This window comes from Canis aureus, chromosome 5 (genome assembly GCF_053574225.1).
Source record: "Canis aureus isolate CA01 chromosome 5, VMU_Caureus_v.1.0, whole genome shotgun sequence".
Lineage (NCBI taxonomy): Eukaryota > Metazoa > Chordata > Mammalia > Carnivora > Canidae > Canis > Canis aureus.
This window is the reverse complement of record NC_135615.1, coordinates 13892475-13912370: the sequence shown is the minus strand read 5'-3', so window position 1 is coordinate 13912370 and position 19896 is coordinate 13892475. Positions and strand designations below refer to the sequence as shown.

General features: G+C 37.5%; 1 protein-coding gene and 1 long non-coding RNA gene across 8 annotated transcripts in view; one reads left to right on the top strand and one right to left on the bottom strand.

Moving 5' to 3' along the window:
* EPC1 (enhancer of polycomb 1) overlaps positions 1–8760 on the bottom strand; it is a 92398-nt gene extending 83638 nt beyond the window's left edge. Inside the window, exon 1 of the mRNA XM_077896887.1 lies at positions 8564–8760. Within this exon, the coding sequence (XP_077753013.1) occupies positions 8564–8566 (3 nt within the window). The 5' untranslated portion in view covers positions 8567–8760. The remainder of the gene's footprint in view (positions 1–8563) is intronic.
* The window catches only part of LOC144313706 (uncharacterized), a 151998-nt gene that overhangs the window by 15864 nt on the left and 116238 nt on the right, over positions 1–19896 (top strand). For all 7 annotated transcript variants that reach the window (XR_013379327.1, XR_013379325.1, XR_013379326.1 and 4 more), the window contains exons 2-4: positions 1521–1658; positions 3909–4015; positions 15691–15860. This is a non-coding gene — a long non-coding RNA (uncharacterized LOC144313706). The remainder of the gene's footprint in view (positions 1–1520; positions 1659–3908; positions 4016–15690; positions 15861–19896) is intronic.

The following is a 19896-nucleotide window of genomic DNA, read 5'->3' as shown; positions in this document are numbered from 1 at the left end:
CAGAGATATACTTGAAACAGTACAGAGAACTTAAGAATCACCATACTTAAAAATTAAGTTTATAGATATGTAAAACTTTCTTAACTTCTTGAAAATGTTTACTAGATGCCAAAGGAGGCAACTGTATGCAGTAAATTATAAATGTGGCATAAAGCGGAAAAAAAAGCTGAAAGGTATATAATCAAGTAATAGTGCAAAGACTATTTAAAAACTCAAATTAACTTCAGAATAGTCTGTCAGTATGCAAGACTAACAGTGGCTTTTGGGCTGTTTTCCTTCCAGCTAAAGTTGGTGTTCATTAGGTGGTCAACTTAATATTTCAGCCCATAGAACTGGCCCGACTGTCCAGTTATTCTTTATTTTGCTTTGAACCTTCTTCACTTTCTAGGAAATGAGATTATAGCTTTTGAGATATTGGGATGAGAAGTAGCAGCACTAATCTACTCACCTCTTCATTTTGGTTTCGTGCCTTACTTCAATAGAGTAACTTAGCAATTCTCAACTCCAGCTGTATATTGGAATCCTGGCAAGAGCTTGGAAAATGCTTATGCCAAGATCCAATCCCAGACCAACCAGAATCTCTGGGGATGTGTGCAAGCATTTTGTTTTTAAGTTTCTGGATAATTGTAACTATAGGAACAGGTAAGAACCACTGTTGCAACAGCGTGAGCCTACCATGGTCTGGAGCGCCAGTGCCATCCAATAGAACTTCCTGCAAACATGGAAAGTGCTATAAACTGAATGCTTATGTCCTCCTAAAATTCATATATTGAAATCCTAACCCCCAGTATTATGATATATGGAGGTGGGGCCTTTGAGAGGTAATTCATGTCATAAGGGTAGAAACCTCACGAATGGGATTAGTGCCTCTGTAAAACAGACCCCAGAAAGCTCCCTCACCCCTTTTACTGTGAGAACACAGCAAAAATATGGCCATCTATGAACCAGGACACTATGATCCTCACTGGACGCTGAATCTGCTCACCTTGATCTTGTACTTCCAGTCTCCGTAACTATAACTAATTTTTGTTGCTTATAACCCATCCATGCTATGGTATTGTTAGAGTAGCCTGAAGAGACCAAGAGAGAAATGTTCCATAAATCTGTTGTCTAATTTGATGGCCACTACCTAGGTGTAGCTCCTAAATTTTTTATTTTAATTCAAACTTAAATTTACAGAGCTACAGGAGGCTAGTGACTACTGTGTTGGATAGCACAGTTTGGCAGGCTTAGGCCATGTAAAATTATCTGAGTTTATTATTATATAGATGCTGAATAACTTTTTGATCCTGGACCACAGCATCCACACTTAATACTCTTGTCTCTTTGGGTTATTTCCTGCTAGCTTCTTGACAAAGCCTCTAGTGGTATGAAGGGATAACTCAAATTTTATATAGGCTCGTGGGAATGTTAAGGACATTGAATTTGTTGATGGTCTTTTACTCATTTATGCTGGCAGTTTGTTTTTTGGACTTCATACTTTTTTTTTTTTTTAAAGATTTTATTTATTTACTCACTAGAGACACACAGAGAGAGAGGCAGACACTGGCAGACGGAGAAGCAGGCTTCCTGCAAGGAACCCAATGTAGGACTCCACTCCAGGACCCCAGGATCATGACCTGAGCTAAAGGCAGACACTCAACCACTGAGCTACCCAGGTGCCTAGACTTTATACTTTAATGAAAAATGAGCAAAGGCCTTCAGAACCAAAATTTCTTAAGTGTCAAAGCAGTGGAGCAATGAAAAAGGTCCTCTTCGCTCCTTGGCATGTGATAGTATTTTTCAACTGGAGGTCGTGACCTTTGTCTTGGAGGTTGGAGAGTTTCCAGTGGATTGAGGCAGTGGCCTGAGTTTCATAGCTAAATATAGGTCATCAGCATGGCAGCCTCTTTCTCACTCTCATGGAAACCACACCCTATTAATGAATGTGGGGCATTAGTGGCTGGGGGGGATACAGTCTTGAGAAAAACCAGAAAAATGCCACAGATACAGAAGTCTTTCTCAGATGTAACTTGCTATTGAGCATAACTAAGTTCTAGTTTTACCTGCTTTTAAAAATAATTTGTAAATTGTAGATTGCTATTTAAAAAAAAAAAAAGGTTAAAAATACACACATATTTGATTCATTGGCTAATCAATCTGAAATGTGATGTTCATGCTGAGGCATAAGAAAAATCCCCCTTTAGGTCATTGTTCAACTCCTGCCTTTTTGGTGAGGCTGTCCTGACAACCCGATTCAATATTTCAATATATTTATATTCATGTATTTGCCAAATATTAAATGACATCCTCTTAAGTTTGGCATATTTCAAAATCAAAATATTTACCACTGTAGGTGCCATCTGATTCTCTAGAGCGGCGTCTCAAAGGGTGAGATATGGCTGAAGGACCACAGCACCTGCGAGCTTGCCAGAAATGCAGCTTCTCAGGTCCTGCCCCAGACCAATTGAGCCAGGAACCCTCACTGTGGGGCCCAGCAATCTGTCATTTTAGGTGATTCTGGTGCACAATGATGTTTGAGATCCACTGATCCAGAGCGCATTGCATTTCCCAAGAATGTCCCAGAGGCGTAGACTTCCAAACATCACAAACTTGGTTAAGATCAAAACATTTTATACATAAAATTAAACTTGTAAGTTGTGAAAGAGATGCCAACATTCTATTTGGACCTAGTGTTATGAATCATGAATTCACCCAGTTCTAAGCTTCAATGAATGTCTAGTCTTTGACCTTTTTTTTCCCCTTATAAAAAATCAAAGTTCTAAAAGAATTTCATGAGATGTTCCTCAAAAGATAAGATGCAATACAAGTGTGGCTTCAGCAAATTCAGCACACAAAAATTCAAATACATACAACTGATAAGTTAGGGGGCCATTTACTGTTTTTAAGAAAATATTATTAGATCTATAAAATTATTCACTAGAGGATTCATTTAAACAGTGACATTGTATAGTGCATTTGAAATATCTCCATTTACAGAACATAAATTTTACAAATGTCTAATATGATAGTATAGAAGTGTAGGTAAGTATACAGCCTCTGATCTCAAACTTCCCAGGTTCAAACTCCAGCTTTTTCATTTACTGGGCCAAAACTTACTAAGCCTCAGTTACCTCATCTGTAAAATGGGTATAATAATTGTCCTATCTCTAAAGTTTGTGTGACAATTTAAGAATATAATAAAGGTAGCATTTAGCTAGAAGCTGGAACATAGTAAGCTCTAACTAAATGTTTGGTTTTAGTTGTCTAGGCTGGTCTCTGTGAAAACAGATATTTATGTTTTATCACTCAAGAATGTTCATGCAAAGCAGTTAAAGTTTATACAAAGCCAAGTAGAAGTTAACAATATTGAACACTGGATACTGAGCAGGTATTCACCCTCCCAAGAGCTCCTCCCTAGCCAAATTAATTGTGGGAATTTTAATCTCCTTGTCCATGACTGGGTAAGGTATGAACATGTCCTACAGACCTAGTCAATGAGCTGTAAGAAGCAATGTGCTGTAGGTCACTGGAAAAGAATTTCTTCCCTTAAGGGATGCATTAAGAGAAACTCTCTTCCCTTTGGAAATTGTAGTATCAGGCTATGACACTTGGAGCTGCTGCAGCTATATTGTGACTATGAGGAAAGACATTGCTGACGTTTCAATGTAAAAGAATGGAACTTGCTAAGGAACTTGGTAACACTGTTGGACTCCTGAACCAAACATAGAACTGGCTTGCTTTTGGTTACTGATTTAACTGAAATAATAAATGTCCATATTTTTTTATGTCACTATCAGTAACGTTCCATGCTAGTACAAAAGCAAACTAAATGACATTAATACATCTATAGCTAGTATGAATTAATTGGCTCTTTGACAAAATAATTTGGTGACTTTATTCTTGATATCTTCTTAAATCACATATAGAGAATCCTTAATGAAGAGATCCGTCTCTAGATCATCTGCATATAACAGCAGTCTTACTTTCCTGCTCCATATGTGACATGCTTAACTATAAACTATTAGCTAAATGTGTAAGTATGTTATCTTTGTAAATTAAAATATGTTTTAATTTTTAAAATTCTGTTATATCTATCACTAAAAATATTACAAAAGATTTTAAAATAAAAGTAAATATTTTAATTTTGATACAATCCTTTAACATTGTAATGTATTTCCCTGCTTCATTTATATTCACATTGACATTTTTTCATGACAATGTGAATAAAATGTACAAAATGAAGCTCTACCATATTCAAAAGTTTTCATTAAGTAGATTTTACAAGGACACACCCCCAAATTCCTACTACTAGAGTGATCTTCTCCATTTTCTCTTCACAAGCAAATAGGTTTATTTCTCACTTTGCAACAGAAATTTGAATTAGTTAACTGTCTATTTACACAGCATTTATTTGGGCTATCTCTAAAATCTGAGGGCTATTTTCCCTATTCATGTGTGAATATATCTGGTACCCAAATAAGGGTGCTTCAATAGAAGAACACTTGTTAAATCATATGACTGTCATATGATTGTATTTAAATGTATTACTATTAATATTTTCTCCAGAAGTCCCCATTGGCCTTTATTTCCAAATGGGAACCCCCATATCTAACACCTTAGATTAGAACTTTGAATCTTCTTGGGACTATAAACTCCATGAAATCAGGGATGCTTACCTCTTCTTAATATTATACCCCAGCATCTTAGCATAGTAGCAAATAATAGCTAGGAAAATCTAGAATAAATAATTCTCCAAATAAAAATAAATGTTGAAAAAAATCAAGTATAAAGTCCAACCCTTTCATCTTTTTCATAAAGAGATAATTTCTTTGCTTTACTTTCTCTTTAGACTCTCCATTTAAGAATCTTTTGGGCGGGGGGGGAATCCCTGGGTGGCTCAGCGGTTTGGCACCTGCCTTTGGCCCAGGGCACGATCCTGGAGTCCCAGGATCGAGTCCCACATCGGGCTCTGGGCATGGAGCCTGCTTCTCCTTCTGCCTGTGTCTCTGCCTCTCTCTCTCTCTCTCTCTCTCTCATAAATAAATAAATAAATCTTTAAAAAAAAAGGAATCTTTTTGGAAATATATTTTTAAAAAGTTATATTGCAAATACCCATTTTGTCTATTACTTTCCCCCTTCTCTTTCCTTGCACAACCATGCTGAGGACAGTAGTGAATCTGTATGGTCTTGTGGGAAGTAATGATATGTCCAAAAAACAGCAGGGGTAAATATGCATAAGAAGTGGGTAGAACTGGAAATGTAAAATTTCAGGTCTGTATTGAACTTGGTTTTCTGAGGACAAAATTTTTAGATATTTTTCCTTCTTCTAAAGAAGTTCATTCCAAGGTATACTGGATTGGTCCTGGCTAATATTTTTAGCATTTATATTAGGTCATCTTAATATCTCTTCCCTTTGTTATCTCATCTTTCTTAATACATTTGGCTAACCTGAAAATCTCCTCAATTTTTAGCAATACTAATGAGTACAAATAAATAAATAAGGAAATTGTATTGGTTTATTACATTAAGTCTTAATAAAATTTAAAGCTTTTTTCTGTTATTGACCAAACTCCATAATTTCAAGTTAATTTTTCTGAGGTTTATTGTTTAGAATTTGATTTAGACTTTCCATGTCATTGGCATCATTTATTTATTTTTTCTGCAACCTGTTTTTGGCTATTTCACTACTCAATGACCCCTCCCTTTCACCAAAGGGATGGGCAGGGTAAAAAAATATGGTATGATATTTTAATGTAGTCAATTTTACTACTTGCTACTATCTCTGATAAAACGGTGTGCAAGAAAGAAATTGTTAACTAAAATGACATTTCAGGATTTTTTAAAAATAATTTTTTATTGTTCACGATCTAGCAACTGTTACTATGGAAAACTGAGTTCTCTCTAGACTACACTTAATAAAGATTTTTTTCATGATAAAAACATAGTTTGTAATAATTCTAATCTAAATCACACCAAACTCATGAGTAAATGCTCACAAAAATATTGTCAGTTAAAAAAAGAATTAATGTCCAAAGACTCCAGAGCTAAAATGAAGCACAAGGTGGATTTAAAAATGGAGAATATAAAATAATAAATTGTTTTTGCCTTGTAGTTTAAACCTCCTTACCTACATAGTCATGTAAGAGTCACATATAAAATAATACCTTTAATATAAATATATATGGATGATTTTAAAAAGTGAAGATTTAACTATAATGGTTACTTCATAATCAATGATGTAATAGTCAATGATGTAGGAGAACAAAGAGCATTGCATAGCTACATATGGACTTCATAGCATCAGTTTGTTTTTAAAAAGGGGGGCTACAATATATAAATATTTTTAGTTTTTGCAGATTAAAATATATCAGCAGCTGAATAGCAGAATATTTTAGCAACAAACATAGTGGGAAGTTTATTTTATTCAGTAGATCAACTTCAGAGAACTAAACTCTCCAGAATAACCAGAGGGTTAGATAGTATATTTACACTTGCTGTATTTCATTCTATAAATAATCTATAATGTCAAAACTAGTCTTGATGGGGGCACTTAAATTTTATAAAGGGATAAAATGTTACAGTGGACATTTTCAAATTTTTATAGTATAGTATAAACAAAATATGGACATGATACATAATTATTTTTGAAGTTCAAGGAAAGAGTCCTATACAAATAAATTATATGGACACAAAAATGAGAAATACTAATCTTAGTCATTTTCACACATTCTTTTACTTCAGAATTTTAAATGATTAGTGAAATAACCTTTACCTACTTCAAAGTGAATAAAAACAACAACTCCAGAAATTTCACTCTCTCAAGAATTTATTCAATCGTTTGGTAAGGTGGTCTTGAATAGTATTTTGGTTGTTTTTATTTTATTTGGCAAAATAATCTGTTTTTAGGTATGATTACAGATTCCTTCCACTTTCTTTTTGAAAGAAGGCTATACTTACTACCTTCATAAACAACTAAAATGTTCACAGGGATGGGTATAACCTATGTCATATTGTAATATACATTTTGTTCCTGGGAGGCTTTGGGCCTAAACCCCATATTCTCTAATCAGATAACTCTCAAGAAGAACAAAGATGAAAAACATTTACCTGCATTTAGACACATGAATACCAATATTTTTAAAGTTAGAAGCAGTTGTGTACATATTCTCAAAAGATTATCTTATTCTAGAATACTTACTCTTTTCAAAACAAGGATATACATAAATTCAATTGGAAGTATCACTTCAAAATAAATAATAATGTAGGCATTATTCCACGTCAAACTACTAGAAAATTCCCAGGAGAAACTTAGAATAGTTATTTAAGAAATCCCTAGGTTCAATACGAAATTCAACTTTTACAATGTTGAGTGAACTAAAACTCAAACGTTTTGTTACATTGAAAAGACATTAACACGTATAGTGTTGTAATATAAAGAAAATGCAAAATATTACCGAGAAAAGAGAAGGTAAGCCAACAGCTTATTATTGAAAAATTCTGATCTAGCGATAATCAGATCAGATAAAACTGCAAACTGCATGCCTGTCCCTGATGCTCCCTGGACGGGTTGTGACGACATGTCTGCTTTCAACCCACAGTTCACAGTTCACAACAAACATTTAAATAATACAACTGAATAATTAATTCCTCAGACCAAATTGAACTTTCTTTAAGGAAATAAAGGGATAAGATAATAGATCAAATCTTACCCCACCTCTTTTTTTTTCCTCCTTTTTTCTTTTAGTGAAACTGACATAAATTGTTGAGGAGCACTACAGCGCCACCAACACAGATCAATGCAAAACAAAAAAGATCTCCTACCGTGTGCAAAAAAGAAAAAAAAATTAGAAAAATGCCAAAAATTACAAAATGTCTCCCAAATGTACCTTTTTGGAGAAAAACACGATAGATCTGCAAAGATTATCTAATGAAGAGCTTCAAAGAATTAATATCATGGAATACAAGTTTAGATCTGATCAGCAAATAAAAGATCCACTATTTAGTAACAGCCATAACTTAATATAAACCCGGTTATGTCAATCTCCACCTTCATCATACCAAGGGCAGCTTTCCTGTAGTTTGTATCCAAGTAATCCATCAAGAAAACCACAATAGGCCTATTTAAAAAGAAAAAAAGAGAGAAGAAACAAAACTATATCCACAGTTTGTCTGCTGATAATTTAGTCCTGGACAAATTAGGTAATACATAATTTTTATAAAGAGGATATGCACATATTTGGCATTACCAACACTGCTGGCACAAAACAAGTCCATCTTGAAATAGCTGAGTTCCCCTGTAGTTCACAGTAATTAAAGTATAATTTATTTCACAAATATTTAGCTTTCGGGATGAAAAAAAAAAAAAACCCCACAACTGCGGGTTTTTTTTTTTTTTTTTTTAGTACATTTTAGTGAAAAATGTACCAGACAAGATTAGGTGGAATACGCAGAGAGATCAAAGCTAAAGAAAAAAAAAAAATACAAAGATTGGTTTTGTTAGAAGAAACACAATGAAAATCCTCTTTACCCGGTGGCTCCTTCAGAGCTGTAACGACATCAACGTTTAAAATCACAAACTTACCATTCGTGCAGGCAAAGGAGAAGGCAGTTCTTGAAAAATAATTGCAACAATATAGGCTGGATCCTCGAGCCCCTGGAAACAGCAGCCTCCCGGCAGCGTACGGGTCTTCAAACATCCTTAAAATATTTGGTAAATGGGAAGTACTAGTTTGTCCCATGGTCGCGGGCGGGCTGGGGTGGCCTCCCCGGGCTCCGTGGGCGTCGGGGGCGTCGCAGGCACCGCGGCGCGGGGCGCGGGGCGCGGGGCGCGGGGCGCGGGGCGCGGAGCGAGGAGCGAGGAGCAGCAGCGGCCGCCGCAGCCGCCGGGTTAACAAGTTTGCGCCGCGGGCAGGCGCCGCCCGATTGGCTGGAGCGCGGCGTCCGCGCAGCCTGCGCCTCCCCGCGCCCCCGCCTCCCGCGGCTCGGAAAAAATGCGGTGTGTGTGCCATTTTACACTGGGCTTTTAAAAGCACAGCCACCCCGACGACACGAGCCTAAGCCCGCGACCAAGTGACACTGCAAAACAATGGCACCCGCGCCTGCCCCGAGCCCGGAGAGTGCCCTCGTGGCGTCCTGGGGCGCGCTCCCCCTCGAGCCGCGCGTTCGCGGAATGCGAGGCTTTTCTCCGGATGCAGATTGCCGCTCGGCCCGTCCGTCCGTCATTCGGCTCCAAACGCGGCCATTGAAAAACTACCGTCACTGAGCAACTATGGCCATCGAGAAGTGTCTGCCTTGGCATCGCTGGGGACCCGAGAAGGCGGTCATCCGTGAGCAGGATTCACGACTCCTGCAGCCCAGACAGCTTCCATTCCTTGTAAAAATAGAATTCCTGAGCAGCGATAAGTGCCATTTTGTGCAAAGGATGAAAACGAAATGACTTTAGCGGTCACGTTTAAAACAATAGGCATAAGCCCCCCGCGCCCCTTAAAAATTCTATCCCCAAAACCTTTGGAGGCGGACACCATCCTACCGCTCGCTCTGCCTTACAAACAAAATGGCTGTGGCGCTGAGTTTTTTTGGATCCTCCCACTCTGCCTCCTCCTGGCCTCCAGGAAGTGGTAAAGATCCAAAATAAATACAGTACGAAAAGTGCATTGTCCAGTCTGGACTCGGGGTGAGATCTCTGGTAAGGGGGAGGGTGCCTTAGAAATGTGCTGCTTTTATGAGTTTTTTCTTTTTTAATTGTTTTGGAAAGAACATCAGTCACTAGAGACTTACCTGACTGTAATTTGAACTTCCTGCTTTACATATTTATAAGGTCTTTCAACTGGGCTTTTAAATGAGAACGAAGTCTGAGACTTAAAAAAAAAAAAAAATGTATACGATGGAATATTGCTCAGCTATTAGAAATGACAAATACCCACCATTTGCTTCAACGTGGATGGAACTGGAGGGTATTATGCTGAGTGAAGTAAGTCAGTCGGAGAAGGACAAACATTATATGTTCTCATTCATTTGGGGAATATAAATAATAGTGAAAGGGAATATAAGGGAAGGGGGAAGAAATGTGTGGGAAATGTCAGAAAAGGAGACAGAACATAAAGACTCCTAACTGTGGGAAACGAACTAGGGGTGGTGGAAGGGGAGGAGGGCGGGGGTTGGGGTGACTGGGTGACGGGCACTGAGGGGGGCACTTGACGGGATGAGCACTGGGTGTTATGCTATATGTTGGCAAATTGAACTCCAATAAAAATTAAACTTATTATTTAAAAAAATGAGACACTAAATGAATGCGACACAGTGATTGCAAACGTAAAGTCGAAATGGCAGCAAATATCGAAATGTGTCGAACACAGCATATGTGCATTAATTGAACACACTCAGGATAAAATTCTTTGCCAGTTCAATTTCTAATGAGCCAAGGGTAGAACCAGGTTTAAAGGGGCTGGAGGAAGACAGAGGTGGGGATTGGATTGCCTACGTTCTTCACCATCCCTCCCTCCAGACACACACACTTGTTGGTACCGCATCCCCATCCCTGCCTGGCGTTTAATAGTTAACATTCATAAGGAGCCATGGTTAGGGTGACTGTATTTGCCATCTTAACCAGGACACTTGAGAGTGAAAGGGAACGTATTTTTAATTATATGATGACTGGAATAAACAGGGACTCTCCACCACAAACCAGGGGGTAGAGCTCACTATGCATTCCGAGACACCTACTTTAACTTTTGCCAGACAGGGCACCCACAGGCATAGGTCCTAGGCCCATTTAGATAGAACCTGAGCTAGACCCCCTCTCTGGGCTATGTCTACCGTCCCTGCTCTAGGATCAACTGAAGTAAATGATGAAAGACTTGGATTCAGATATATTTAATGAACAGCTGCGTTAAAGTGAATGTCTAAATACCTGGGTTCTTTTCTTTTGTAAATAAATAAAGATAAGAATAAAATTCAGTGATATTTATTTCATTATAATCAGAAAACATCCTTAAGGAGTCATCTAATAAAGAGAGAAGACTACGTTTCTTGAGTGATTTTTAAGCAGTTTTCCTTCCAGTAGAAAAAAACTTGTTAGAAGCCGTTTTCACTATGTTCTTTTGTCTTTCCACCACCCTAGCCTTGTTCTTTTCTTTCCCATCCCTTCCACCACTGATACATGCATGCACATCGATATATGTACACATACGTACATGCAATTATACATACATAATTATACATATACATCTGTATATACATATATAGATGCGCATGCAATGTATACTTTATTATCTATAGATTAGAATCTTTTGTGCACATTTCACAATGTGCATATTTCTAATTATATGATTTTTTTTAAAGATTTTATTTGTTTTTTCATGAGAGATACACAGAGAGAGGCAAAGACATAGGCAGAGGGAGAAGCAGGCTCCATGCAGGGAGCCCGATGCAGGACTTGATCCCGGGACTCCAGGATCACGCCCTGGGCCAAAGGCAGGCGCCAAACTGCTTAGCCACCCAGGCATGCCTTATATGCTTTCTTTCTTTTTTTATTTTTCTTTTTTTTTTCCTTATATGCTTTCTTATGGGAGAATTTTCTTTTTTTAATTTATTTTTATTGGTTATTGGTGTTCAATTTGCCAACATATAGAATAACACCCAGTGCTCAACTCATCAAGTGCCCCCCTCAGTGCCCATCACCCAGTCACCCCCACCCCCCGCCCACCTCCCTTTCTACCACCCTTGTACGTTTTCCAGAGTTAGGAGTCATGGGAGAATTTTCTTCGGAGTTTTTGAGCCAATATTCATGATATACAAGTTCTGAACATCTTTTTTTTTTTTTTTGGTTAAGGTAAAATGTAGAGTGAGATGTCTTGGAAAAATTATCACTGAAAGACATAGGATAAATTATTCTCATGTTGTTTATTCGAATAGTTCTTGAGAATTTAGAATGCGCCAGGCATGATGCTTTGAGCTACACTTATATTCATGAACAAGAGAGTTTTTCATCTCCTTCAAGGAGTTCATAGTCTAGTGGGGAGTCTAGTTAATGTACATCAAATGCATTAATGTCATTACATTTCTTTAGTTGTTTGTGTGGTCTTAAACAAATTCTTTTAATTTTACCCTTTAATATTTTTCCTGTATTTTCAGGAGAAACAGCAAGCAAACAAATATAAAATTGTAAAATTACAAGTGCTATTAAAGAAGTGAACAGTGAAGTCTTAGTAAAAAATAGGGAGGGAAACACATAGATAAGTTTGTAAGGAAAGTTGTTTCTAAGCAGGTGCCATTGAAGCTAGATTTGATGGATAAGAAGGAGCCAAACTTGAAAAATATGTGAGAAATAGCAGAGCAGAAGGAGGTTACAACATGTGCTAATGTCCTGAGGCAGAATGGATCTTGAAGTATTCCAGGAAGTAAAATGAGGCCAGTGTGGGTGCAGCATATTAGAAGAGGAGAAAATGACATCAGGTGAGTTCAGAAAGGAAATGATACCCTGCAGAGGCTTGTAAGCTACAGACAGGGGTTCCGTATCTAAGCAAGTGAATTATATTCAAAGAGTAGAATGTTGGAATTTGAGATTTGGGGGGTTTTAGTGATGATAAGATCCAGAGAAGCTTTGGTGAAGTAGAGAAAAAAAAGCAAAACTCCGTGCAACTTGTGAATTTACATAGCTGGATCACATTGTCTTGCTATTAGATTTTAAAAATCTACATTTCATCTGCATCATTGTAGCCAATGATTATAACTTAGCTCATCAATAAATATGAACAAGAAACAAATATCTATGATCATACATATTACTAGTAAAATGAAAAGAAAGAATTCAGGCAACCATTTGCCTCATTCTCTGCTTCTTTTCAAGGGCTGACTTTGGTAATTTTTATTCCAAAAACCTTGTATTTCATATCAGTTGAACAAAGCTCAAGTAACACTTTAAAAAAAATAAATAAATGAGCCAATGCATTATTAAAGCTAGAATTTAACTAATACAACTGGAATCAAAAACAGTTATCCTTTTTGAATTTACTCTTTGTCAGCAAAGCAAAATGCTACGTATACGTGGACAGAAATAATGTGTTCAATTTCTTAGATTCTAAGACTTAGAAAAATTTTGAAAGCAATGACGTGTGATTCCTTGAATGAGCTTTAGGAATAATAGGAATCTCTAAACAAATCAAGCTGTGAACCACTTAGGTAATGCAGTTTTTCAGACCTTTACCTCCCAGAATGGTGCGGTGAAGAAAGCTGTTTCAGAATTCAGAGTTTTAAAACATAGAGTCCCCCTTACCCACAGTTTTGCTTTCTAAAGTTTCAAGTTACATAGGGCCTACCCTCTGTCAGGAACCAGATGATCCTCCTTCTGACAAATCATCAGGTCACTAGTTTCCTGATGCTACGTCATGATGCCTGTATCATTCACCTTACTTCATCCATAACGTAGCATTTTATCAGCTCACATCATCACAACAAGAAGAGTGAGTATAGTACAATGAGATGTTTTGAAAGAGAGACCACATTCACATAACTTTTATTATAGTATATTGTTATAATTGTCCTATTTCATTACTAGTTATTGTTAATCTCTTACTGTGCCTAGTTTGCGAATTAAATTTTGTCAAATGTATGTATGTGTAGGAAAAAACATAGTATATGGATGGCTGGTACTGTGTGAGGTTTTAGACATCCACTAGGGATCTTGGAAGATACCCTCTGCCGATAAAGGGGGACTTCTGTAATTTTAAAGTAGTCATATGATGCAGCACCCCTTAACCAAATATAATAACAAAATATATGACTGATCATGCTAAATCAGGTAAAGAAAGACTAAATAGCCCCATGTCAATTCAGGTCAGTTTTGTCACCCAGTAGTACGACTTGCAAAAAAGTTTTCAGTTTTCAAATTTTGGGAACTCAAAATTGTAGATAAGAGATTGTGCAACTGTACACTCTAGGCCCGTTCAGTGTGTTTAAAAAAAAAAATCTTAGTTTAAATCAAAGCTCATAATCCCAATGATCATGAACAGAGTTACAATTTGGAAATGGCCAAACTGCCAGTTTTGGTCCCTAATGAATTAACGTACATCAGATGCATTAATGTCATTACTTTTCTTTAGTTGTTTGTGTGATCTTACACAAATTCTTTCAATTTTACCCTTAAATATTTTTCCTGTATTTTCCTTCTTCAGAATAGAGAAAAGTTATGTTATTTTGGGAAACATATTTTGAAGCAGTACCTTACTAGACTTTTTATTTTCCAAATGTTTTAATATTATATCTGTAGCAGAGACTATAGGAATGCTTGCTTCAGAACACATTACCCATTGTGGGACAATTTCAGATTTCATTTATCCATTACAAGCAAAGTGGCATTTTCAAGAAAGGTCATTCATGGCAGCAATTTGTGGCCGTTGGTGTGGCCGAGACCACTGAGTAGCCAATATCCATCCTCTCTTTTTTTCTTATTCATAAAATCCAATTTTATTTTGGGTTTGCCACCCAAAACTATTTGGCACACAGTTTTAGCCCTTGAGATTTAGGCAGACGTGGTTTGGTGGAGCTTCTGAGAAAGCATTGACAGGACCCTGACTCAGCGGGTGGGACCTTTTGCTCCTTACCTTTACCCTTCTTCCTGCTTGGGGTGTGGTCACCACACCTGGGTGGAGTCGCCAGCTCTTTGACAACCCAGAAGGTTGCTCCTGGCTAAGGGCAGCATTCCAGGAGGAAGGAAACTAGGTCCTTGGGAACTTTCATTCCATCTGGACTTCTTCCCACATAAGGGCAAAATAAAACCACTAATGTGTCCAAAGCACTGTTTTGTGGTGTCTCTTCTTCATAGCTGATGCAATTTCTAGTACAATCAATGTGAGTAATCTTCAAAGTATTTTCTTTGTTAAAATCAGCTACTTTTTAACTGCTGTATATACTAGATTGAGAAGGGGAACAAGGGGACTTTATGGAATGTAAGAAATCTTCCATCTTAATCTGGGTTGTGGCTACATATATATAAGACAGGCACATTCATATGTATATGTGTGTGTCATATATGTATGCATATGTGTGTAAAAGTTATTGAGCTATACATTGATTAGTACACTAAATATGTTTTACAGTCTGTATGTTATCATTCTCTCTCTCTTTTTTAAAGTAGGTTCCACACTCATCCTGGAGCCCTAGGCAGGGCCTGAACCCATGACCCTGAGATCAAGACCTGAGCCGACATCAGTCAGATGCTTAACCGACTGAGCCACTCAGGCACCCTGTATGTTATCTCTTAATTAAAGAAAATATTTTAATTATTAGAGAGTGATAGGAACCAATAACTTGCATATAGACATGGTAAAAGAGTTGGACAGATATAATTCTTTTAAAGATACCCAGTAACCTCTAAGTGCCTAAGACAACTACTCATTTCTCTTATTGAAAATTAGTTCTCCTAGGGCAGCTGGGTGCTCAGTGGTTGAACGTCTGCCTTTGGCTCAGGTTGTGATCTCAGGGTCCTGGGATCAAGTCCTGCATTGGGCTCCCTGCAGGGAGCCTGCTTTTCCTTTGCCTGTATCTCTGCCTTTCTCTGTGTGTCTTTCATGAATAAATAAAATCTTTAAAAAAAATAGTTCTTCTATATTTATATGTTACCCCATAATCAAGTTGCTGGCAAGTATTCTAGAACTGCATATTACATGACTTTTCACTCTCTTCATATTCTTTTTCTTTTATTCTTGACAGCTAGATGCATGCCTCCTTCAGCAGCAGCCATTTTCATTGTATGAACCCTAAATCTTGGGCGATCTCAGCTGGTACTCAAGCTTCTCATTCCTTATATGGCTTATCAGAATTCAAGACTCTCTGGTGACTGACCTATTGTGGACCTATGGACATGAAATGTCCATTTTTAGGTTAGTAAACCTAAACCCTCACTTGGAGTTTTCTTGTAGTATGCTATAGGAAGTATCATGGTAAAAATACAACAAAAAGGAATTTTTCATCTAGTATTCAATATGAAAGTTATTCTTTTTGTTATTAAAAAAAAAATCCCAGGACTATAGAGGGCCCAGGCCCCTCCATGACCCCTGTGACTCCCAACTGCAGATTAGTGATGAAAGAAACCCTATACTCATGTACTGACAGAGACTATCCTGCTGAAAATTTAAGCCTTGTATAAATTTGAGGTAAAAGAGCAACTGGAATCTCCGGAGCAATAGAACGACAGTTGGTAAAGACTCTTGCTTAAAGTATGCACCTTGAATAATTATAGAAAGAGAAATGAAAATTTTCTGTAAGAAATCATTAAAGCTTCCATATGAGAAAGATCATTTACTGTTATGGAACATGAATTATTATTGGGAAAAAAGTCAGCAAATAATGCAGGCCTGGGATGACAAAGGAAGAAGAGTTTAATGAGATCAAATCATAAATAATTTCCCTACCTATATCTAGCTAAGGATTCTTAGAACTCCTTAGTGGGGGGTGGGGGAAAATGGGGGTTGATTTTCATGATGGAATCTATACAGGTGGCTTATTGTATTTTAATGTTTAGGTCAGTTACTGGTAATGAATTTTACTGAATTTCATTGTATGGCATTAAAAGTACACTTCAGGGGCAGCCCGGGTGCCTCAGGGGTTTAGCACTGCCTTCAGCCCAGGGCCTGATCCTGGAGTCCCAAGTCAGGCTCCCTGCATGGAGCCTGCTTCTCCCTCTGCCTGTGTCTCTGCCTCTTTCTCTCTCTCCTTTCTGTGTTGCTCATGAATAAATAAAATCTTAAAAAAAATTATTTTAAAAAAAGTACACTTTAGGCATTGTTGTAAGTTAGATTTTGGGACTGAATAGCCCTCAATTGACAATTGCAATAGAAATTCTGGTGCTCAGAGTAGGTGGTGTAGAGAAACAGCTTCCCTTAAAAATCTGCTTTTACAAGGCTTATTCCTGTGTGTCTGGATTAACACCTTATTGTACCACGCATTGGGAAGCCGGGGCCTTTCTCTTGCTAGTAAGGGTAACTAGTAAAAGAGGCAGTTCTTGGGATCCCTGGGTGGCTCAGTGGTTTAGTGCCTGCCTTTGGCCCAGGGCATGATCCTGGAGTTCTGGGATCAAGTTCCACATCAGGCTCCCTGCCTGCGTCTCCCTCTGCCTGTGTCTCTGCCTCTCTCTGTGTCTCATGCATAAATAAATAAGATCTTAAAAAAAAAAAAAAAAAGTAAAAGAGGCAGTTCCTACAAAGCTGGATTGCTAGTGTAATGACTCGCTTTGACTTGACCATTGAAAGAAGCATTATTTTATATATATATGATGTAAATATATTTTTATAACCAGCAGACTCTTATCTTATGTCAAATCTAGCTTTCAGATTTTCTTATTGATAAAAATAGTCTAAATGACCTTCAATTTTTTCTTATATATTAATTTCTTCTGTTGTATTCATCCCCCCCCCCCCAAGATGGTAAGGGTAATATAAACTCAATTCCAGACATTTGGAAAATATGGAAATGTGTAATAAAGAATATACTAACCACTTGTGATTCTGCCTCTTTGGATCTTTTTCCAATGTCTTTCCTTGTACTTCTTTTTGTGTTGGCAAACTTTCAGAATAAAGGGTGCCAAGTCAGGGATCCCTATTATATAACTGAACAAGTGTATATGTAATAGCAGTCACAAAAATAACTCAGACAGAAGTGATTACATAATTAACACAATTGAACCTTACTTTGACAAATGGCAGAGATTTTGCAAGAGGCATTAGAAAACTATCCCCCCTTATATGGCCTAAATTATTTGTAAAATCACAGATAGCACAAATGCAGACTACTTTGTGTGTAATAATCAGATTGCTTGCTTTCTAAAAAACTTACCAGGATCACTGGAGTTGAATGAATTGGGTTGCATGGGAGTAAAGAGTGAATACTGAACAGAGGGGTAACTTTGGAGCATGAAACACTTGGAAAACAAGGAAAGACAGCCAATGGGCAAAAAAGATGATAAGAGATTCATTGGGGATGAGGGACAAGAGGATCAGAAGAGGAGGTGGAGCATAAGATAATGTGAGATGGTGCCATACATAGGGTGTCTAGGTCATTTATAGTAAACCCAGGACATTTTCAAGAATGAAAATGGTACTATTAATAATTTCCCTGGTGCAACAGGCTGGATTATAGAGGGAAAATCAGGAAATATGGTTATTTTAGATCAACTTTTTATAAATAAGCCTACAGCCCTGATGGCAGCCAACTGCTTGCTATCTTTATTATATATATAAGTTCTTTTTTTTTTATATGATAAGTTCTTGATATAACATTCCTTAATTTTTGACTCACCATCATTTACGTCTCATCAGTTTTCACTAGCAAAAGAAAATGCCAGGTGGGTGTTATTTATCCTTACTGAGGGTTCTTTAAAGAGGTTGCTTATCCAGGAGTTAGTGTAAAATGTTGATGGGGCCAAGATTGGGTTTCAGTCATCATGAGATTGAGTTAGTCACACTATTTTAGGGGTCAGACTTCATTCTCAGAACTGCTAGTAAAGATCTGTACTATTGGCTATTTATTTTATGGTAATTTTAAGCCAGAAGCTGGCATACCAGACTCTTGTCTTTGCTTCTCTGAAGAGATTGTTGCAATATATTCACTATCCTCCTAGAAGTCTTAATATGTAGTTTTCAGTAACAATATCTTAAACTATGTGCATCTTCAGATCAGCATGCTGTGTCCATTGTACATATTTGGAAACCAATACATTGAACGTCAATTTGCAAACCATAATTTGAGGAGTACTTAAAATAGGAAATAAGGCTCAATTCCTTTCTATTTTGAACTGATTCTGAAGCACTGCTTCCGGATCTGCTTTTACTCTGGGGCTGAACTGTTCATTGAGAACTGCAACCCTTTCAGCTTAGAACTCAAGCTGAGCATGTTGCTGGACTTTGTGTTCCCAAAGGAACCCCCAAAACATCCCTTTGTCAGTCTGAGGCCCCTCAGAGTCAGCACATGGCACTTGGAACCATCAGAACAGGTTTATTGTAGCCAAATCTCTCCCTAATGTCTCTCTTTTTCCCCATGGCCTATACATCAAAATAGGACTCAGACTGGCTGGACTCTCCACCTGAAGATGTCCCCAAGGAGCCCTGGGTACATGATAGAAAGAGGGGGAAACTTGGAGGAGGAGAGGCATTGCTTCGAGACTTTCTCCTCTTACTGGCAGGAGGCAGTGCTCCAGGGCTAGCTCTCCGGCAGTGGACTGGGGTAGGGTTGCACATCCCATTACAGAGATCATCTGCTCCCTTGGTTTTTAAAGACTACCATCTGGTGGGATTTTTTAAATGAGAGACTCTGGTGTCTGAGCTCTCTGTGACAATTTAAAACATTTTCATTTAAACAATAATTTAAAAGTAATAAGCATATTATGGCTCATCTAAAGGACCTCCCTACAGTCAAGTGCTACTCTGCAATTTTAGTCTGTTTTTATAATTGAATTAGCACCAAGCCATTCTAGTTTAATCAGATAACTAATGAGGAAAGACCCAAAGCAGACTTAATATGTAAATGATGTGTTTATACCAAGTGAAGGCGTAATGTCACTACAAGGTGTATGAACAAATGGTTTACAGTAATTTGGATGAAACACAGTGATGAAGCAATGTGTCGTGCAGTACCTGATTTTCACCTGACTGTCCTAGTATCAAATTCATGCCACAAGTGGTGATGAGGAATGCAATATTTTCTGCCACATAAAATTAAGACTTGTAATTTAAAACTTACTGGTTTTATTGTTTGGTTTATATTCAATTTATACATTGGTATTTTTATAGTTACATAAGCCCTGTAAGTATAAGGAGTTTATACCTACTTGTATCTGTGCATAAGGATGATTAAAAGCATGGACCCAGAGGACAAATTTCCTGGGTATCAATCTTAGCACTGCCACCTACTAGCATAGTAATC